Source organism: Mytilus edulis, unplaced genomic scaffold, assembly GCF_963676685.1.
Source record: "Mytilus edulis unplaced genomic scaffold, xbMytEdul2.2 SCAFFOLD_1379, whole genome shotgun sequence".
In the NCBI taxonomy this organism is placed as follows: domain Eukaryota; kingdom Metazoa; phylum Mollusca; class Bivalvia; order Mytilida; family Mytilidae; genus Mytilus; species Mytilus edulis.
Genome location: NW_027268490.1, coordinates 1 through 15,195, shown reverse-complemented (window position 1 = coordinate 15,195; position 15,195 = coordinate 1). Strand labels below are relative to the sequence as shown.

At 33.8% G+C, this 15,195-nt stretch overlaps 1 protein-coding gene and 1 pseudogene across 1 annotated transcript; one reads left to right on the top strand and one right to left on the bottom strand.

Moving 5' to 3' along the window:
* Positions 1-3,122: 3,122 nt before the first annotated feature.
* On the bottom strand, positions 3,123-5,926 carry LOC139507588 (serine hydrolase RBBP9 pseudogene; annotated as a pseudogene).
* LOC139507587 (enhancer of polycomb homolog 1-like) lies at positions 5,487-15,188 on the top strand (the record flags this gene model as incomplete). Its single annotated transcript, XM_071295808.1, has 9 exons — positions 5,487-5,885; positions 8,433-8,589; positions 8,899-9,044; positions 9,317-9,412; positions 11,704-11,811; positions 12,248-12,315; positions 12,891-12,971; positions 13,455-13,563; positions 15,050-15,188. Coding segments are annotated over exons 1-9 (1,057 nt in total), but the record flags the coding sequence as incomplete, so codon positions are not given.
* Positions 15,189-15,195: the final 7 nt, after the last annotated feature.

The following is a 15,195-nucleotide window of genomic DNA, read 5'->3' as shown; positions in this document are numbered from 1 at the left end:
ACTTGTTCCTGTCATATACATCGGTGCTGTAACCCTCTCCCTTATTATATGTTCGGAATATTGTAAACATTATAGCCAATTGTTGCTTACTTAGTCATCTGTATATGCAGGATGGGGTGTTTTACCTGTTTCTAATAGACGTTTTGTTTTCATAACTTGAAACCCCCCCCCCCATTTTTTTTCTCCGTTTGCAGTTATTTTTACTTCTGTAAAGCAAAACTATACACAGAGCTTTATATTGAACCAAGTTTAAAGTTAATGTTACACAAATTTCGAAACAAATGATAATACATGTATATGCTCTTTCACACCCAATAACAGAAATTTTATATTTACCTAGAAATTGACGAACACCTTACTATTGAAAGACGTGAAAACACATCTTGTTTTCTACAAATTATTAAAGTTAAGATCTAAAAAAAATATCTTTATATCGATTTTTTTTTTCCATTTGAATGGTTTTACACTAGTCATCTTTTGGGCCCGTTATAACTTACTGTTCGGTGTGAGCCAATGCTCCGAGTTGACCGTACTTTACCTATATAATGGACTTGGATGGAGAGTTGTCTCATTGGCACTCATACCACTTGTATCGAATTGAATACAAAAATTTGAAATTTTTAAATTGAAATAGGTCAAGGTCACTGTTAATTAACAGGCTGTCTGGAAATTTCAAATTTGCACCCTTTATGAAAAAAAAGTCAATCTAAAGTCATTTTTTGGCGATAAAAATATAGAATAAGTTCTAAATCTTGATACAAAGATATTTTTATATAAATTCGTCGTTTTTATTTTGCTTCAAACGCATACACGTAAGAGAAACAAGCAATCTAAAAGTGACTGTGCATATTCCTTGAATTTTGGCTTTGACCTTTGACCTCGATTTAAAAAAAACGTGACCACGGCAGACAACGACGACAACGCTATTTCGATGAGGATTGTTCTCCTCTTTCCAATGATATAAAATATAGCCGCGCGTTATTCCGTTAAGGCAAATTGATAATATTCGTCGGTTGATTGGGCACCCTACTACTATTAAATGTTTAAACCCGCTGCATTTGTTTGCACAGGAGAACTGTCGTAAGTCAATTAAAATTTGATGTTCAGTAGTTGTTGTTTGTTGATGTGGTTGATAAGTGTTACTCAGTTTTTTAATATATATTATTGGTTTTTTTCCATTTGAATGGTTTTACACTAGTCATCTTTTGGGCCCGTTATAACTTACTGTTCGGTGTGAGCCAATCACATATGTAAATTGAAAATCGTAAAATGAAAAAGCTTCATCTGCCTCATGTTTAGACTTTACCTCGGATTTGACATAAGCGGTCAACTCAGTATCAGAATCTAAAACAAAAAAGACGATTTTACTTTTGAAACTATTTCCCCCAACTTTGCAGCAATATACCAACTTCACCTGCATATAGGATATACATTTCCTTATTCATTTGGTATTTAAGAGCTTGTAGATGCTACTCATAATGTATATCATCTCACCATGCAGTGTCTGAGCAGCAAGTTGATGAACCAAGGTTATGTCAAAGAACGTCTCGTCTTTTTTTTTTTTAACAAAAGTTCATTTAAAGATACCAAGACCTTGTTGATAAATATTTCGTATCAACTTCACAAATAATACACGATGGTCTTGAAGTAAAGATTCTAGCTACAGATGTTGTTCATCTTTGCAGCGTGTTATAGTGTTCTGTTCATTTGTCTTTGTATATTTTAAACATTACTGTTTATTCCAATTTTGGAAATATCTTTTTGGCGTGGATCGGTATTTAAACAATTAGTTATTGTGCTTTAGTCATTTTTTGTTTTCATGTCTTTCATATTTTGTTTACGTGCTTTGTTTATCAGGCTTAAGGTTATAACACAATGGTGATTGCTGTTCCACATTTTTGACATTTAAACCTATTGTGTCTGTTTCTTTTACCACACATTGTTGTAAATATAATGAAATTTTATTAAACTGTCATACAAGTGAGGCGTTAGATATAAAACCAGGTTTAATACAACATTTTCTACATAAGGAAAAACCTGTACCAATAAGGCAGGATTATGACAGTTGTTTTCATTTAGCTTAATGTGTTTGAGCTTTTTGACCTTGCGATTGATGATGGACTTTCCATTTGAATTTTCTTGGACTTGAGTATTTTTGTTATATTACTTTGTACAAAAAAGTACATTATTGTCATATCAAGGAGTCGCATCAAGGCATTTAGTTGTACATCCATTTTCTCTTACCTAGCGCATATTTTTGTTTATATAGGGGGCTAGCTGAAGCTCGCCTCCGGATGCATGATTTTCTTGCTGTGTTGGAGACCCATCTGTGGATTTGGACTGTTTTCTGCTCTTTTGTCGGGCTGTTGTCTCTTTGACACATTTCCCCTTTCCATTTTCGTTTGAGTATACATGTAATTGCATGGCATTGCTGTTGGGTGTGTATACTGATTGATAATTTAGTCCTAGATGCATGATTTATTTTTATTAGTTGTTATTGGGTTTGAACTAGCTGTCAGTAACTTCGTGTACTCTCAGATCAGTACTTAGTGTCTTTTTGTTGTTGGGATATACACGTACCAGGTCACGTCTAATCTGTGTTTTTTTTTAGATGTATGTTATTTGTATATCCATCTGACGAGTTAAGACTTTTTCAACTGATTTTTATAGTTCGATCTTATGTTGTACTGTGACACCACTGTTACAGGTTATGGGGAGGGTTGGGGTCCCGCTAACATGTATAACCCCGCCACATTATGTATGCATGTGCCTGTCCCAAGTCAGGAGCCTGTAAATCAAGTAGGTGATGTATGATGTGCTACATATTTGTTTTTCGTTCATTTTTTCCCCCCATAAATTAGTTAGTTTTCTCATTTGAATTGTTTTACATCTGTCACTTAGGGGCCTTTTATAGCTGACTATGCGGTATGGGCTTTGCTCAATTGTTTTACATTTGTCATTTCGGGGCCTTTTACAGCTGACTAGTATGCGGTATAGACTTTGCTCCTTGTTAAAGGCCGTATGGTGACGTATAGTTGTTAATTTCTGTGTCATTTTGTCTCTTAATTATCATTAATATAATAAATATGTATGTATAAAATAAGCAAACAGCAACAATCCAAAAGTGTGACAAAACAATTTAATGTAATTTCTCCTTAACAACATTTAATAGTTCTGGGAAAGAAGAGTTCATAAAATGTCCCTTGTCATTGTATTTCTTAAATTCACTCTCAAGTCCATCTGCTACTTGCTGTTGTTCCTTCCATGGAATAAATGGGTCATCTGTCGATCCAAACTGAACAACAAAGGTTGTATTAGATTTAATTTTCTGCCATTCCCATGGTCTGTTATAATATCCACTTTCCCGTTCGTTGTCATCGCCAAGATCCGTCACGCATGCAGAGACGAGGATAATTCCCCTAACTGGGTATTTTTCAGAATACCTCATAGCAGCCTCAGCACCTGAACTATGACCAATGATAATCGTTGTTTTATCGCATGTCATTTCGTCATGCATGAAAGGTATCCATACTGTTTCTTTTGCTGTGACCGGATCAGGCATATTTCGTAAATCGCATGAAACGCCTGAAATCTGGTTGAGTTTTTTATGCATCCATCCATACCAGTTTGCACAAAAAACATCACCGGCACCGTTACCTGGTATTATTGCAATTTTTGTTGCCATTTCTTATACTCTGAAAAATAAAATCATAATGAAAAAAAAATATATATGGGTGATGGTGTTGCCTCAATTTTTCAAAACCTTAACGGTGAAGTTAATGTTTTTTTAAATGTTTTATATTTTAAACAGAACGAAAAAACAGACCGATGCACCGTTCATAACCGTTTCTCATACATATTTGTATATCATATATTTTTTTCTTGCAGATACGTACACATGCTCATAAACTAACAATTTGATAAAATTCTACGTAAAGGTGACAAAGTACTATCAGAATGATGCAGCAGTGATCTGAATTTACCTTTGGCAAAAACATCTATTCTTGAAATAAAATATACAGGTATGCAAAACAAATAGAAAAAGCAAGTCGTGTACACCTTTTACTTTCCGGTGTGTTTGAAACTCTTGTTTCAGTAACCTTACAACTTCTAAATAAAAAAAAAATGAAAATATGATATCGCTCCAGATTCCATTATTTTAATCTTTTCAAACTTAATTTTGATTTAGCATAGCTTTAAGAATTTCATCTTTTGGATGGGTCAAGTAGAATAACGATCGTATAAGGTGTGAACGCGCAGCTTCTTTTTTTATCACGACTTTATAGGGTTCTGTCAAAGATTTGTATATACAAATCCCGTTGGGTTAATCATAGTCTCGATGCACCAGAGTTATCATGAGTTCATACAGCCAACAATAACTATGCATATGGAGCGTCTGGATAATCGAGACTAGATTAATCATAGATAATATTATTATCTACGGGTCAATATATGCTATATAATATTGCCGGAAAAGGGGGGGGGCAGAGAAGCGTGCGTTACTTCCACGCTTCATACACTCAAGTCGATTACAAATTGAAACTGACAAGGCCACGGCGAAAAAAACAACACAAAACACTTCTTTAAGAGTATACATACAAAATCATCAAAACTATTATATTATAAAATATAAACTTTGTTACAATTCCCTTTCTTTTATTTCTCTCTTACTAATTTATATGTTTACTGATAATTAAGTGCCAGCCTACCGATTGCCCTTGGAGAAACCTTCCTCCTGCAAATGTCAGTATAATTGTAATCTCCTAGTTATAGCAGTAAAATTATTAAAGGGGCAAAATTGAAAAAAAAGAAAAAAACATAATTAGGAAGGGACATGTAGCAAGTCTATATTAAATACTGACAATACCAGTAGCGGATCCAGAAATTTTCATAAGTGGGGGCCCACTGACTGACCTAAAGAGGGAGCCCGCTCCAGTCACGCTTCAGTGATTCCCTATATAAGCAACCAAATTTTTTTCCAAAAAAGGGGAGGCCGGTCACCCTGTCCCATCCCCCCCCCCCCCCCCCCCCCCCCCCGCCCCTAAATCCGCCTCTGAATACTCAACTCCCATCAAAATCATGTGTGTCAGCTTAAGATTTTTCACCCTAAAAAAAATACAAAAAGAGGCATTTCATTCTCAATTGACTATTCATAAAAATGATTTCTTGAGAAATTAATAAACAAAGGAACAGGCGGTAAAAATATAATGGTTTTACCGTGAGAATTTTTGACACGTCACTGTTCGTAGTAAATTGACTCCGCCTACTATGTAAAATTTTGAAATTCTATGCATTCCATTTTACATTCACGAAAATCTGTTCGGCACGCTAAAATATGAAACTTACTTAGGATTCCTGTGAATAAATGAATTCTGAAATACTACTAAATATTCCTGAAAATGATTGAAAGTGGTTTTACTCATTACCACGTGGTACTTTGTTGTTCAATGAAACTTTTGCGTACGTAATACCGCATTGCCGTCTGGGATAGCTTTGACGGGCACTCATGGCCGCCATGATGGATTTTCAGAAAATTTTGTGATAAATGAATTTATTATCAGGTTTTGGAGTACTATTTTGAGACAAAAACTATTCATTAGGGTTAAGTGATGTGTACTGTAACTTGGTAGATTTCTTAATATGCTTTATTGGTGTATGTAAGACATTTAAGTCGTTCCAGAAGGAAGGCAACGACGTGGACGAAGCTCATTAGCATAAACGAGGTCAGCAAGATGAGCAAGGTTTCGTTTAGGGCTAGGGCGCTGGACGCCACGAAGCCCATGCCTGTCTACAGAGCCGAAGAGATTCCCGACCTCCCTGATTTTGCAAACATAAACAGATCGGTACCTGCTATGCCGACCGGGATGGAGAAAGAGGAAGAAACGGTACGCTGCTTTGTGTTGGTTACGGTTTTCCGGCAGTCGCCATCTTGGATTAATTTAATATGAGCGCAAATTATCTGAACTCTTGTCTTTAATTGCCTTAGTTGATAAAATGAATAAATCTAACTAGTCATTAAGTTGTATGTTTAGATCTTTGTTGGGTTATTAACCTAATAGTTAGTATGTCTATAATTAGAATGTCACGTGATACTTTGTTTTTGTTTGGCACGTGGGGAATGGGAAAACGAAAGTTCTGTATTGTGCAATGAAAAAAATAATTAAAAACTTACAGTAACAGTTGTTTGTGACGATTTCAATCCGATCTAAAGAAAGTGTTTAGTTGGATCTAAAGTTATAGAGATCTTTAAACTATAAATATATATGCATCATAACAAGTACGCCACTTTCATTTTCAACCAACTTTTTCACTTTTTCCATAGTAGTCCGATCAAACTTAACGAAGCCTTGACAACTCATCCTATTAGAGAAGGGAGTTAAATTCTGGTGAATTTAGTTTTGCCAGCGATCTCGTCTTGATTGGGAAGACCCTTCCAAGTACGACGTTGTTTGAGTGCTTTTACTTCAATTCTTCCTTGCTTAATGTCTTTGTGGTAAATATGTTTGCATAGATTGCAGACTCTGGACAAGAACACATTAAACAAAACATAATTAATATATATTTGGAAAGTGGTAGAGTGCGAAAAATTAGGGACAGCAATTTTGCCTTGGGCCTTCAACCCTGACTTTTTGATTTGTGGAAACTAATGCATTCTCCATATTATTGGCATAGATTGATTTATTGACTGTTGTAAACTTGTTTTCTTAATGTCCAGGGGGCATCAATTGTGACTTCATTTACACAACTTTAGGCTAAAGGACAACTTTGCAGGAAAGATGTTTCCCTCATTTAGTGATACTTGGCATAATTTCTTCATTGCAGGAATAGTGGTACAATGTATGTCTTTCTTCATATGCTTCTGTTGCTGATAAATTCTAATTGAAAAATAATAAGAATCACTGAGGTAAACATCTTTCTATCAAAGAAAAACTGCATATCCTCTAATAGCTGACTGATTTACAAGCATGTTCATGTCCCAGAAATCCCTAAAAATCAAAATCTAAAAGATCATACCATATTTGCACAACGTTTCTAAGTGATCTGTACAGAAGATATGTTGTAAGTGTTATGATCTTGAAAGTGTTATATAAGAGGAAGCATATATATATGTACTCAAGGTAGAAACACAATCCAAAAAATGTCCCAACACGTACATCATACATGTATTGAGAAAACAGGGGCAGCTAAAATAATCTTGCACCCTTGTATTAGATTAGTGATGCCACCGATTAGTCCTATAAACAAATATTTTTTTACTGTCAATTCCTGGAAAAAGTAGGGTTGGTATGTTGGCAACATTTTTTTGGTTGCAAACTAAGAAATAGCCTAATCCTTATCCTGTTCCAGAATCATATTTTTATTGCATTTACCTATATTGCTGGTTAGTCATTTGTCACTGTTGTCACTGTTGTCTTAGTTAATCAGAAATTTTAAACACTATTCTTGTTGATAATTTTCAGCATTAACATGATTAAGTTGTTGGTTTAACTAAACAAATATGGCTGTCCAGAACAATACAGATGAAGATATATATTTTTCCCAATTTTTAATGAAAGAAATTTAACTGTTGGTTTAAAAAAAATAAGAGTTTGGTTAGGATATCATAGTGGATCTTGTTTTATATACTCATGAAAACCACCCTGAAGGTAGTTTTCTTGTCCCTGATTGAAAGAGGTTAAGGTTTAATAGATTAAGACAAACTAAATACTTGACAATTGTTGTGTGTTTGTTCCTGCCAAACACACAGCATCAAGTAGGAAAAGAAAAGACTAGTTGGCCTGGAGTCTGAATAATGTTTTTGCACAGGGTGTTGTATATTCCTGCAGGATATATCTTGGTAACTAGCTCAGTAAACTCCAAGACTGACTCTATCTAGTACAAAGCATGTTTTCTATTCATGTTAATTGCCAGTGTAAAGTAGACAACAATCCATCCCTGTACTTGCTCATGTGTAGCTGAAATAGGTTTCTAATGGCTTTTAACTGATCTAATAACTCTAGAATTAAGAATCCACTAGATCTGCCCTTCACAGCCATTTAGCTACTGTACCATTTGCAGTATGGGGTCTAGAACAACTAACTTAATGAAGCTGCATCCTGATTTATGATATACCGTTCACATAGATGTAAAAGTTTGATTCATACCATAAACCTACAAATTATGACTTGTAAGCCTTGCAATACTATTTTTAATAGAAAGTGCTTTTCTGCATGTCAAATTTTTCAAAACTGACATTCAGACCAATTCTCATTGTTAACTTGGTGAATATTCTCCATGATGACAGATATAGACTTGTAATTCTTGTTGCATAAATATCTTTTTTATATTTGTATACTTACTTGAACTGCAGTATTATTCTCCTGGCAAAATAACTTTCCCTTACTTGCTCCATGTGTATTTTATATATATTATGGTTTGTTATCCCATTGCAGGAACATCATCTCCAAAGATACCTATCAGCCCAACAAGTTTATGGTACTGCAGATGCTCTTGTCATCCCTATACCTGATGTTGAGACCATTAAAGAAGATTATGATAAGTTGTATAAAGGAGAATTTAAGCCCACTAAACAGTATATTCATATCCAGGGTAAGTAGAAAAGTTTTTATCATTTTACCATATCATGAAAATATGTTCTACAAATAAGGTATCAAAGGCTCTGTAGTCACCTGAATTATGAAAATTCTCAAATCTTCAATAACAGTATTCTGAATTTTAACTTGCAAGAAGTGACAGTTTTGTAATTGTAGCTTCCCTGGAAGAAGTTGGCTATGAAAACACTGATATTGCAATGAATATAAGAAAACTACTGGTATTGTCAAGTAATTTTTCTTGTTAACACTGCCAACTTCACTGATTTTAATTGTGTTATACTCCATGGGTAAATGTGTATTTTAGCATGTGGTATGGAACAAGAAATACCGGATTATGATATGGATAGTGAGGATGAATCCTGGGTAGAACATCAAAGTAAGAAGATGGAAATCTCTGCACTTAAGTTTGAAGAGATGATGGACAGACTAGAAAAGGGGAGTGGTCAACAGGTAGGTTTTGTTCACTCATGGGAAGTATCGAAAGTGACTGCTCAACAGAGGTGACCTTTTAATTGAGGTTCTGATGAAACATCCCAATTTTGACTCTGCAATTGGATGGGACCAGGGAAATTATTTGAAAGGTTTCAATTGGTAGATTAATCGTATGTGCAAGCAGACAAAAAAAAATAATAGATTTATTTTTAGGATGTTAAACAATTGATTTGATGTTATGACTGTTAATTGCATAAAACAACTCATTTGTATTTTCTGTTTATTTTCAGGTTGTAACACTGCAAGAAGCCAAACTTTTGCTCAAGGAAGATGATGATCTCATTATAGCTGTGTACGACTATTGGCTGAACAAACGTTTACGCTTGGTAAGCCTTATCCTTGCTCGTACACTTCTGTCCTCCTGTTTGTCAGTGGAAGGTGAAAGGTATAGCTTAGCTTTAATGAATCTGTATTACAGATTGAATCCCTTCTTTTCATTGCTTACCCTTTGTTTTATTCTGCCTATCATTGATAAGGTAGTATACCTACAAATAAATATCAACTATTTCTTTCAGCTGGTCCAATTAAGATTTTACTTAGAGATATTTAGACATGTTAGATAAATAATGTAGGTATTAAAGGGCTGCTCCTTTAAAACATATATGGTTCACAGGTAAGGCGCTTGCGCTTTAAAATTGGGCAACAGCATAAATGGGAATTTTAGATTTTCACTAACATTTTCACAGAATACATTTGTTAAAAGGATTTGAAATTCGAAAGTGCACTGGGACTTGTGTATGCTTTTATTGAAGAACCCCAAGGTAAAATTCATTTGATTTTACTCTTATATAACATATTAATACTTGACATTGAAATTTGCAATGAAATAAAGGATATTGCCCATGTATGCTTATTGATTATTGGGTGTTTTGTTTTGAACAATTTGTTGACATAATGTATGAGTATGTTTTGGTGCATCTTTGCCAGCCAAGAGTGAAGTTCCTCCTCTACCCTTGGCACATAAATATTAGATTTTCAGATCCATGTTGTTATGATTACATTGTGTAACTAACTGCAACAATTCAAAATTCTCTTTTAAGATGGTAATGTGTAATTGTATAAAATGTAATCAGACAATTGCAACATAGGACAATATTTGGAGAAAATTTAAATTTCTTAATGAACTAATTGAAGTTCATGGGTATGTTTCTTACACAACCTTGAAATATCAATGTACACTTTCAGTTCACAAAATTTTTATCACAAGTCACAACCATATTTACTGAAAAGAGATCGACCAAAAATGTTATTATACCCCATGCAACGAAGTTGCGGAGGGTATAATGTTTTTGACCCGTCCGTCCGTCCGTCCGTCCGTCCATCCGTCCGTCCGTCTGTCAGTCCGTCAGTCCTGTTTCTTGTCATCGCAACTCCTCTCAAACCACACAACAGAATTTCACGAAACCTTTTCAGATGAAAAGGACATACTATGTAGTTGTGCATATCGACAGGAAATTGCGATTCAATTTTTTTTATAAGAGTTACGCCCCTATGAACGTATTTGCTTAATGTACTACTGCAACAGTTTGTCATCGCAACTCCTCTGAAACTACACAACAGAATTTCACGAAACCTTTTTAGATAATAAGGACATACAATGTAGATGTGCATATCGACAGGAAATTACGATTCAATTTTTTTTCTAGGAGTTACCCCCCTTTGAACTTATTTACTTTATTGTACTACTGCAACAGTTTGTCATCGCAACTCCTCTGAAACTACACAACAGAATTTCATGAAACCTTTTAAGATAATAAGGACATACTATGTAGATGTGCATATCGACAGAAAATTACGATTAAATTTTTTTCTAGGAGTTACCCGCCTTTGAACTTATTTACTTTATTGTACTACTGCAACAGTTTGTCATCTCAACTCCTCTGAAACCACACAACAGAATTTCATGAACATTTGTAGATAATAAGGACATACTATGTAGATGTGCATATCGACAGGAAATTACGATTCAATTTTTTTCTAGGAGTTACATCTCTTTGAACTTATTTGCTTTAAGGTACTACTGCAACAGTTTGTCATTGCAACTCCTCTGAAACTACACAACAGAATTTCATGAAACCTTTTAAGATAATAAGGACATACTATGTAGATGTGCATATCGACAGGAAATTACGATTCAATTTTTTTTCTAGGAGTTACATCTCTTTGAACTTACTTGCTTCAATGTACTTCTGCAACAGTTTGTCATCTCAACTCCTCTGAAACCACACAACAGAATTTCATGAAATTTTGTAGATAATAAGGACATACTATGTTGATGTGCATATTGACAGGAAATTATTATTCAATATTTTTTCTTATACAATTTTTTTTTCTTACACTTATTTAATTTCTCCAATGACAATGTGGGGACGTGGGGTATGTGAGCGTGCTCACTAAGGTTCTTTAATTTCAGAATGAGTATGACTTTTAAATTTTAATCACAAAAGTTGGTTTTATCTGCGAAGGGTAGAGAGAGGTGGACAAGATTTTAACCCTTGGCTAGCGAAGATGGTTTTGGTGAAATTAACATTAGTTTAAATAATGGTATTAAAGACAAAATATTGAAACATTGCAATTAAAGTTGTCAGTAAATGCAAGTCTGTGAATTCTTTTTTAGGCCCATCCTTTGATACTTCAAGTGAAAACAGAAAAAAGAGATGGATCAACTACTAATAATCCATATGTTGCATTCAGAAGAAGAACAGAAAAGATGCAGACTAGAAAGGTTGGTAGAAAGAGAATATTTTATTGGAATATAATTTAATTTTGAATGTTACACGTCTTCTGATTGGCTAACGATGTTTTGTTTATCAGCTCATAGACATAATTTTGTCACGTTTCCGTCATCAACGTTTTTTCATGGTTTACTCCGTTTAAAATAGAATTTAGAATTAAATTATAAGAAATGATTGTAATATTTTTTCTGTCTATTCGAATGGTGCACACTTTAGAATAACCCGCATCAGTGTGCACCACATTATTTATGTTATTTCTTCATGGACAGAAAAAATATTAGTCATTCCTTAAAAAAACATTTGAATTATATTTAACATTAGGATGTTATGGTAATAGTGATTAATAAGTTAGCCATATATGAGCATATCACATTTTTTGACATTGGTAAAAATAGAAATTATGTAATATGATTATTTCTATTTCAGAACAGGAAGAATGATGAAACATCTTATGAAAAAATGTTGAAATTAAGAAGAGATCTTAACAGAGCTGTGTAAGTTTCAAAAGTTATACTATCAAAATTAATCAATTTGAATTGGAAGTCACCATTTTGAAACTTGTTGGATCCAGCAGACTAGGAAAGCATAGCTCACTGGGTATTTTGAATCTATTCCTGGTCAATTGAAACAGTTTATGTCATATTTCGGCTCTCGGTATGCTCAGTTTACTGATTTCTGCTCTTGGGGTCTTACAGTATTAATAATAATTCTTTGTTTAAATATACAGAAAGTAAAACTAATCTTCTTTGAAGTCCTCACATACACTAAAAAACCCAGATATTTCCACATAGTTGATTTACCATTATATAGTGATGCATCATAAAAAGATAGTATGGTAGTTTAAGAGACAGATGTACATGTTGTAAAATATATATACAAATCAAAATAAAAACAGTTATTGAGGAACATGGTGTTATTTTTTTTAGGTAGGATTATCCATATAAAAATGAAAATAAGACATTTATAAAAACAGAAGTTTATGTGTTTCAGATGTAGGGCTAACATACTGGTTATATAAGTTAATATCTACCTGTCAGATAAAGTATATAGTTTATTGTTTATACTCCAGAACACTGTTGGAAATGATCAAAAGAAGAGAGAAGACAAAGAAAGAAATGGTTCAGTTAACGATAGAGGTTGTAGATAAAAGGTAAATACATCATAATAAACAGCCAAAATATTTAGAAAATAACAAGAAAATGTGGATGTCCACAAAAGTGTGGGTATATATGTTCCCTTTCTATTATTTATAAATGTTAAATAAATTTTAACTAAGATCTTTTTACCGAACAGTAAACCTGGGTATTCAAATATTTAGAATACTGTAGATTCATATACGTTAACTTTGTTGATATTATCTTTTTTTGTTCATAAAGAAATCATCATATTTCAGTGGACACTAGATTTCCTGATTTTGCCAAAGTTTGCATACAAGCCTTTTGAAAATGTGTACTAAGCTAAACACTATAATTCCTATTCTGGCTCGAGAAATAAGTTAACCTGCATCTCTACTAAAAAAGATAGTGTTTGAGATTAATAAAATTGTTGGTACAATGTTAATAAATGAAGATAATAGCCTTTATATTAAATTTAAAATTTTTGTCATTGACACCACTATGCTTTTGTATTTTAGGTATGCAGCAGAAGATTATGAAGGTAAAATGTTGGAAGAAGCAGAAGCATTAAGACACAAAATGCCATCATTTTTATCACCATATACCTATGGAGGAGGTTGGAGTCAGGTTTGTATAAACTTATTCTTGCAATAAATTTTCTTGTAAATAGGTAATTAACTCTATTGTGAATTATTAAAAATTGATGGAACTGCAAAATTTAGTGGTGCATTTTGCAGTGCATGATTATATTCCTTGATAATAATAGGAGCCATGTTTCTTAATATTCAGTGTTCTCCTTTTTTCACTAAGGTAAGGTGGGTGTTTTGAAAAAACACTTGCAACCGGGTGATTTTTTTTAACATTTTCAACCGGGTTTATTTTTTTCCGTTTTACTGTGGGTTGGGGTCACAAATAGAAGGATAAGTATTGTATTCACATTTAATGGAATTGAACCATTATTCTGCTATCACTGCTAGCCTTTCATTAAATAATTTGACAAATTAGTTTTGTGCATCTCGGATAGCAGATCATAATGGCTTTTGCAGGACTCCCTCCTCCTATGAAGTCTGCTAATGCATGGACTACCAAACCAAGTTTCTGTCCTGTTCCTCGCTTTAGTGCTGTATTTTTGGCACAGAGAACAGTAATATGTACTTCTGTGACGATTATCCATTTAAAGTCCTCTTCATATTTATCGCCACCCCTCAAATGAGGGGGTAATCTCTCAATGTAATGACTATCCCTTTTTTGAGGGGTACATTTAAAGAGAAACAGATGAGGGGTAACCTCTCCATGTAATGACTATCCCTTTTATGTAGGATACATTTAAAGAGAAACAAATGAGGACATATTTGTTTCTGGCCTTTTTATTATTATGGACACTCTTTTAGAAAAGTTGTACCAAATAAAACGATTTCCCCCCTTTTAAGCTAATAAATCTAAGTTTTTCTTTTTTTTCTTCAACAGTAATATAACATCTTGCCTGATGGACAGTCCCTCATTTAAAGGATATCCCTCATTTTGGGATTGTTCGCAATGGCCTGTGTGCCTTTTCTGTTGTTTTGATACTTTTTTTTCAATTTCAACAATTTCAATTCAACTATCCGTTTTAGTTGACTTATATGGCTTAGAATTTTCCGTATCACCATCGTCATCTGCCTTTCCATTCCCCCGATTAATAAGAGATTAATAATCAATAAAACATTTAAATTTGACGATCCGCCATTTTTGTCAATGAAAACAAACTGCGAGGCGCGATTAGTATTTAAATTTTTACGGTGCGGAACCGAAAAAAATCCAGAATTTGAAAAAAAAGCCGACCACCTCCTATAATGGAAAGGTGGTCGGCTTGAAAAGAAGGTGGTCGGCACACCCGGCTTAAATGCCGAATGGAAAACACTGATATTTCAATTTAAATGTTTGAATAATATTATCCTTGAACTTAAGAAAATGAACTTGTTAAAAAAAATATAGTAGGTCCTTTTTGATTACCTGCATATTGAATGTTAGACTCTTCCCTTTGGGATCTTTCATCCCTTTTTTATTTCAATAAATTGAACAAATTCAAGAAAGAACTATACAGTCATCATACTTATATATACAATATTCGCAGGAGGAAATGGTGGTTAAAAAGAAGAGAGAATACAGAAAGAGGAAACATAAACAAGTTATACAGCAACAGAGAGAGCATACAGTAACAAGTGTTCAACAATCTCATTATAACGATATTGATGTTCTACACCCTGACTTCAGCTCTGA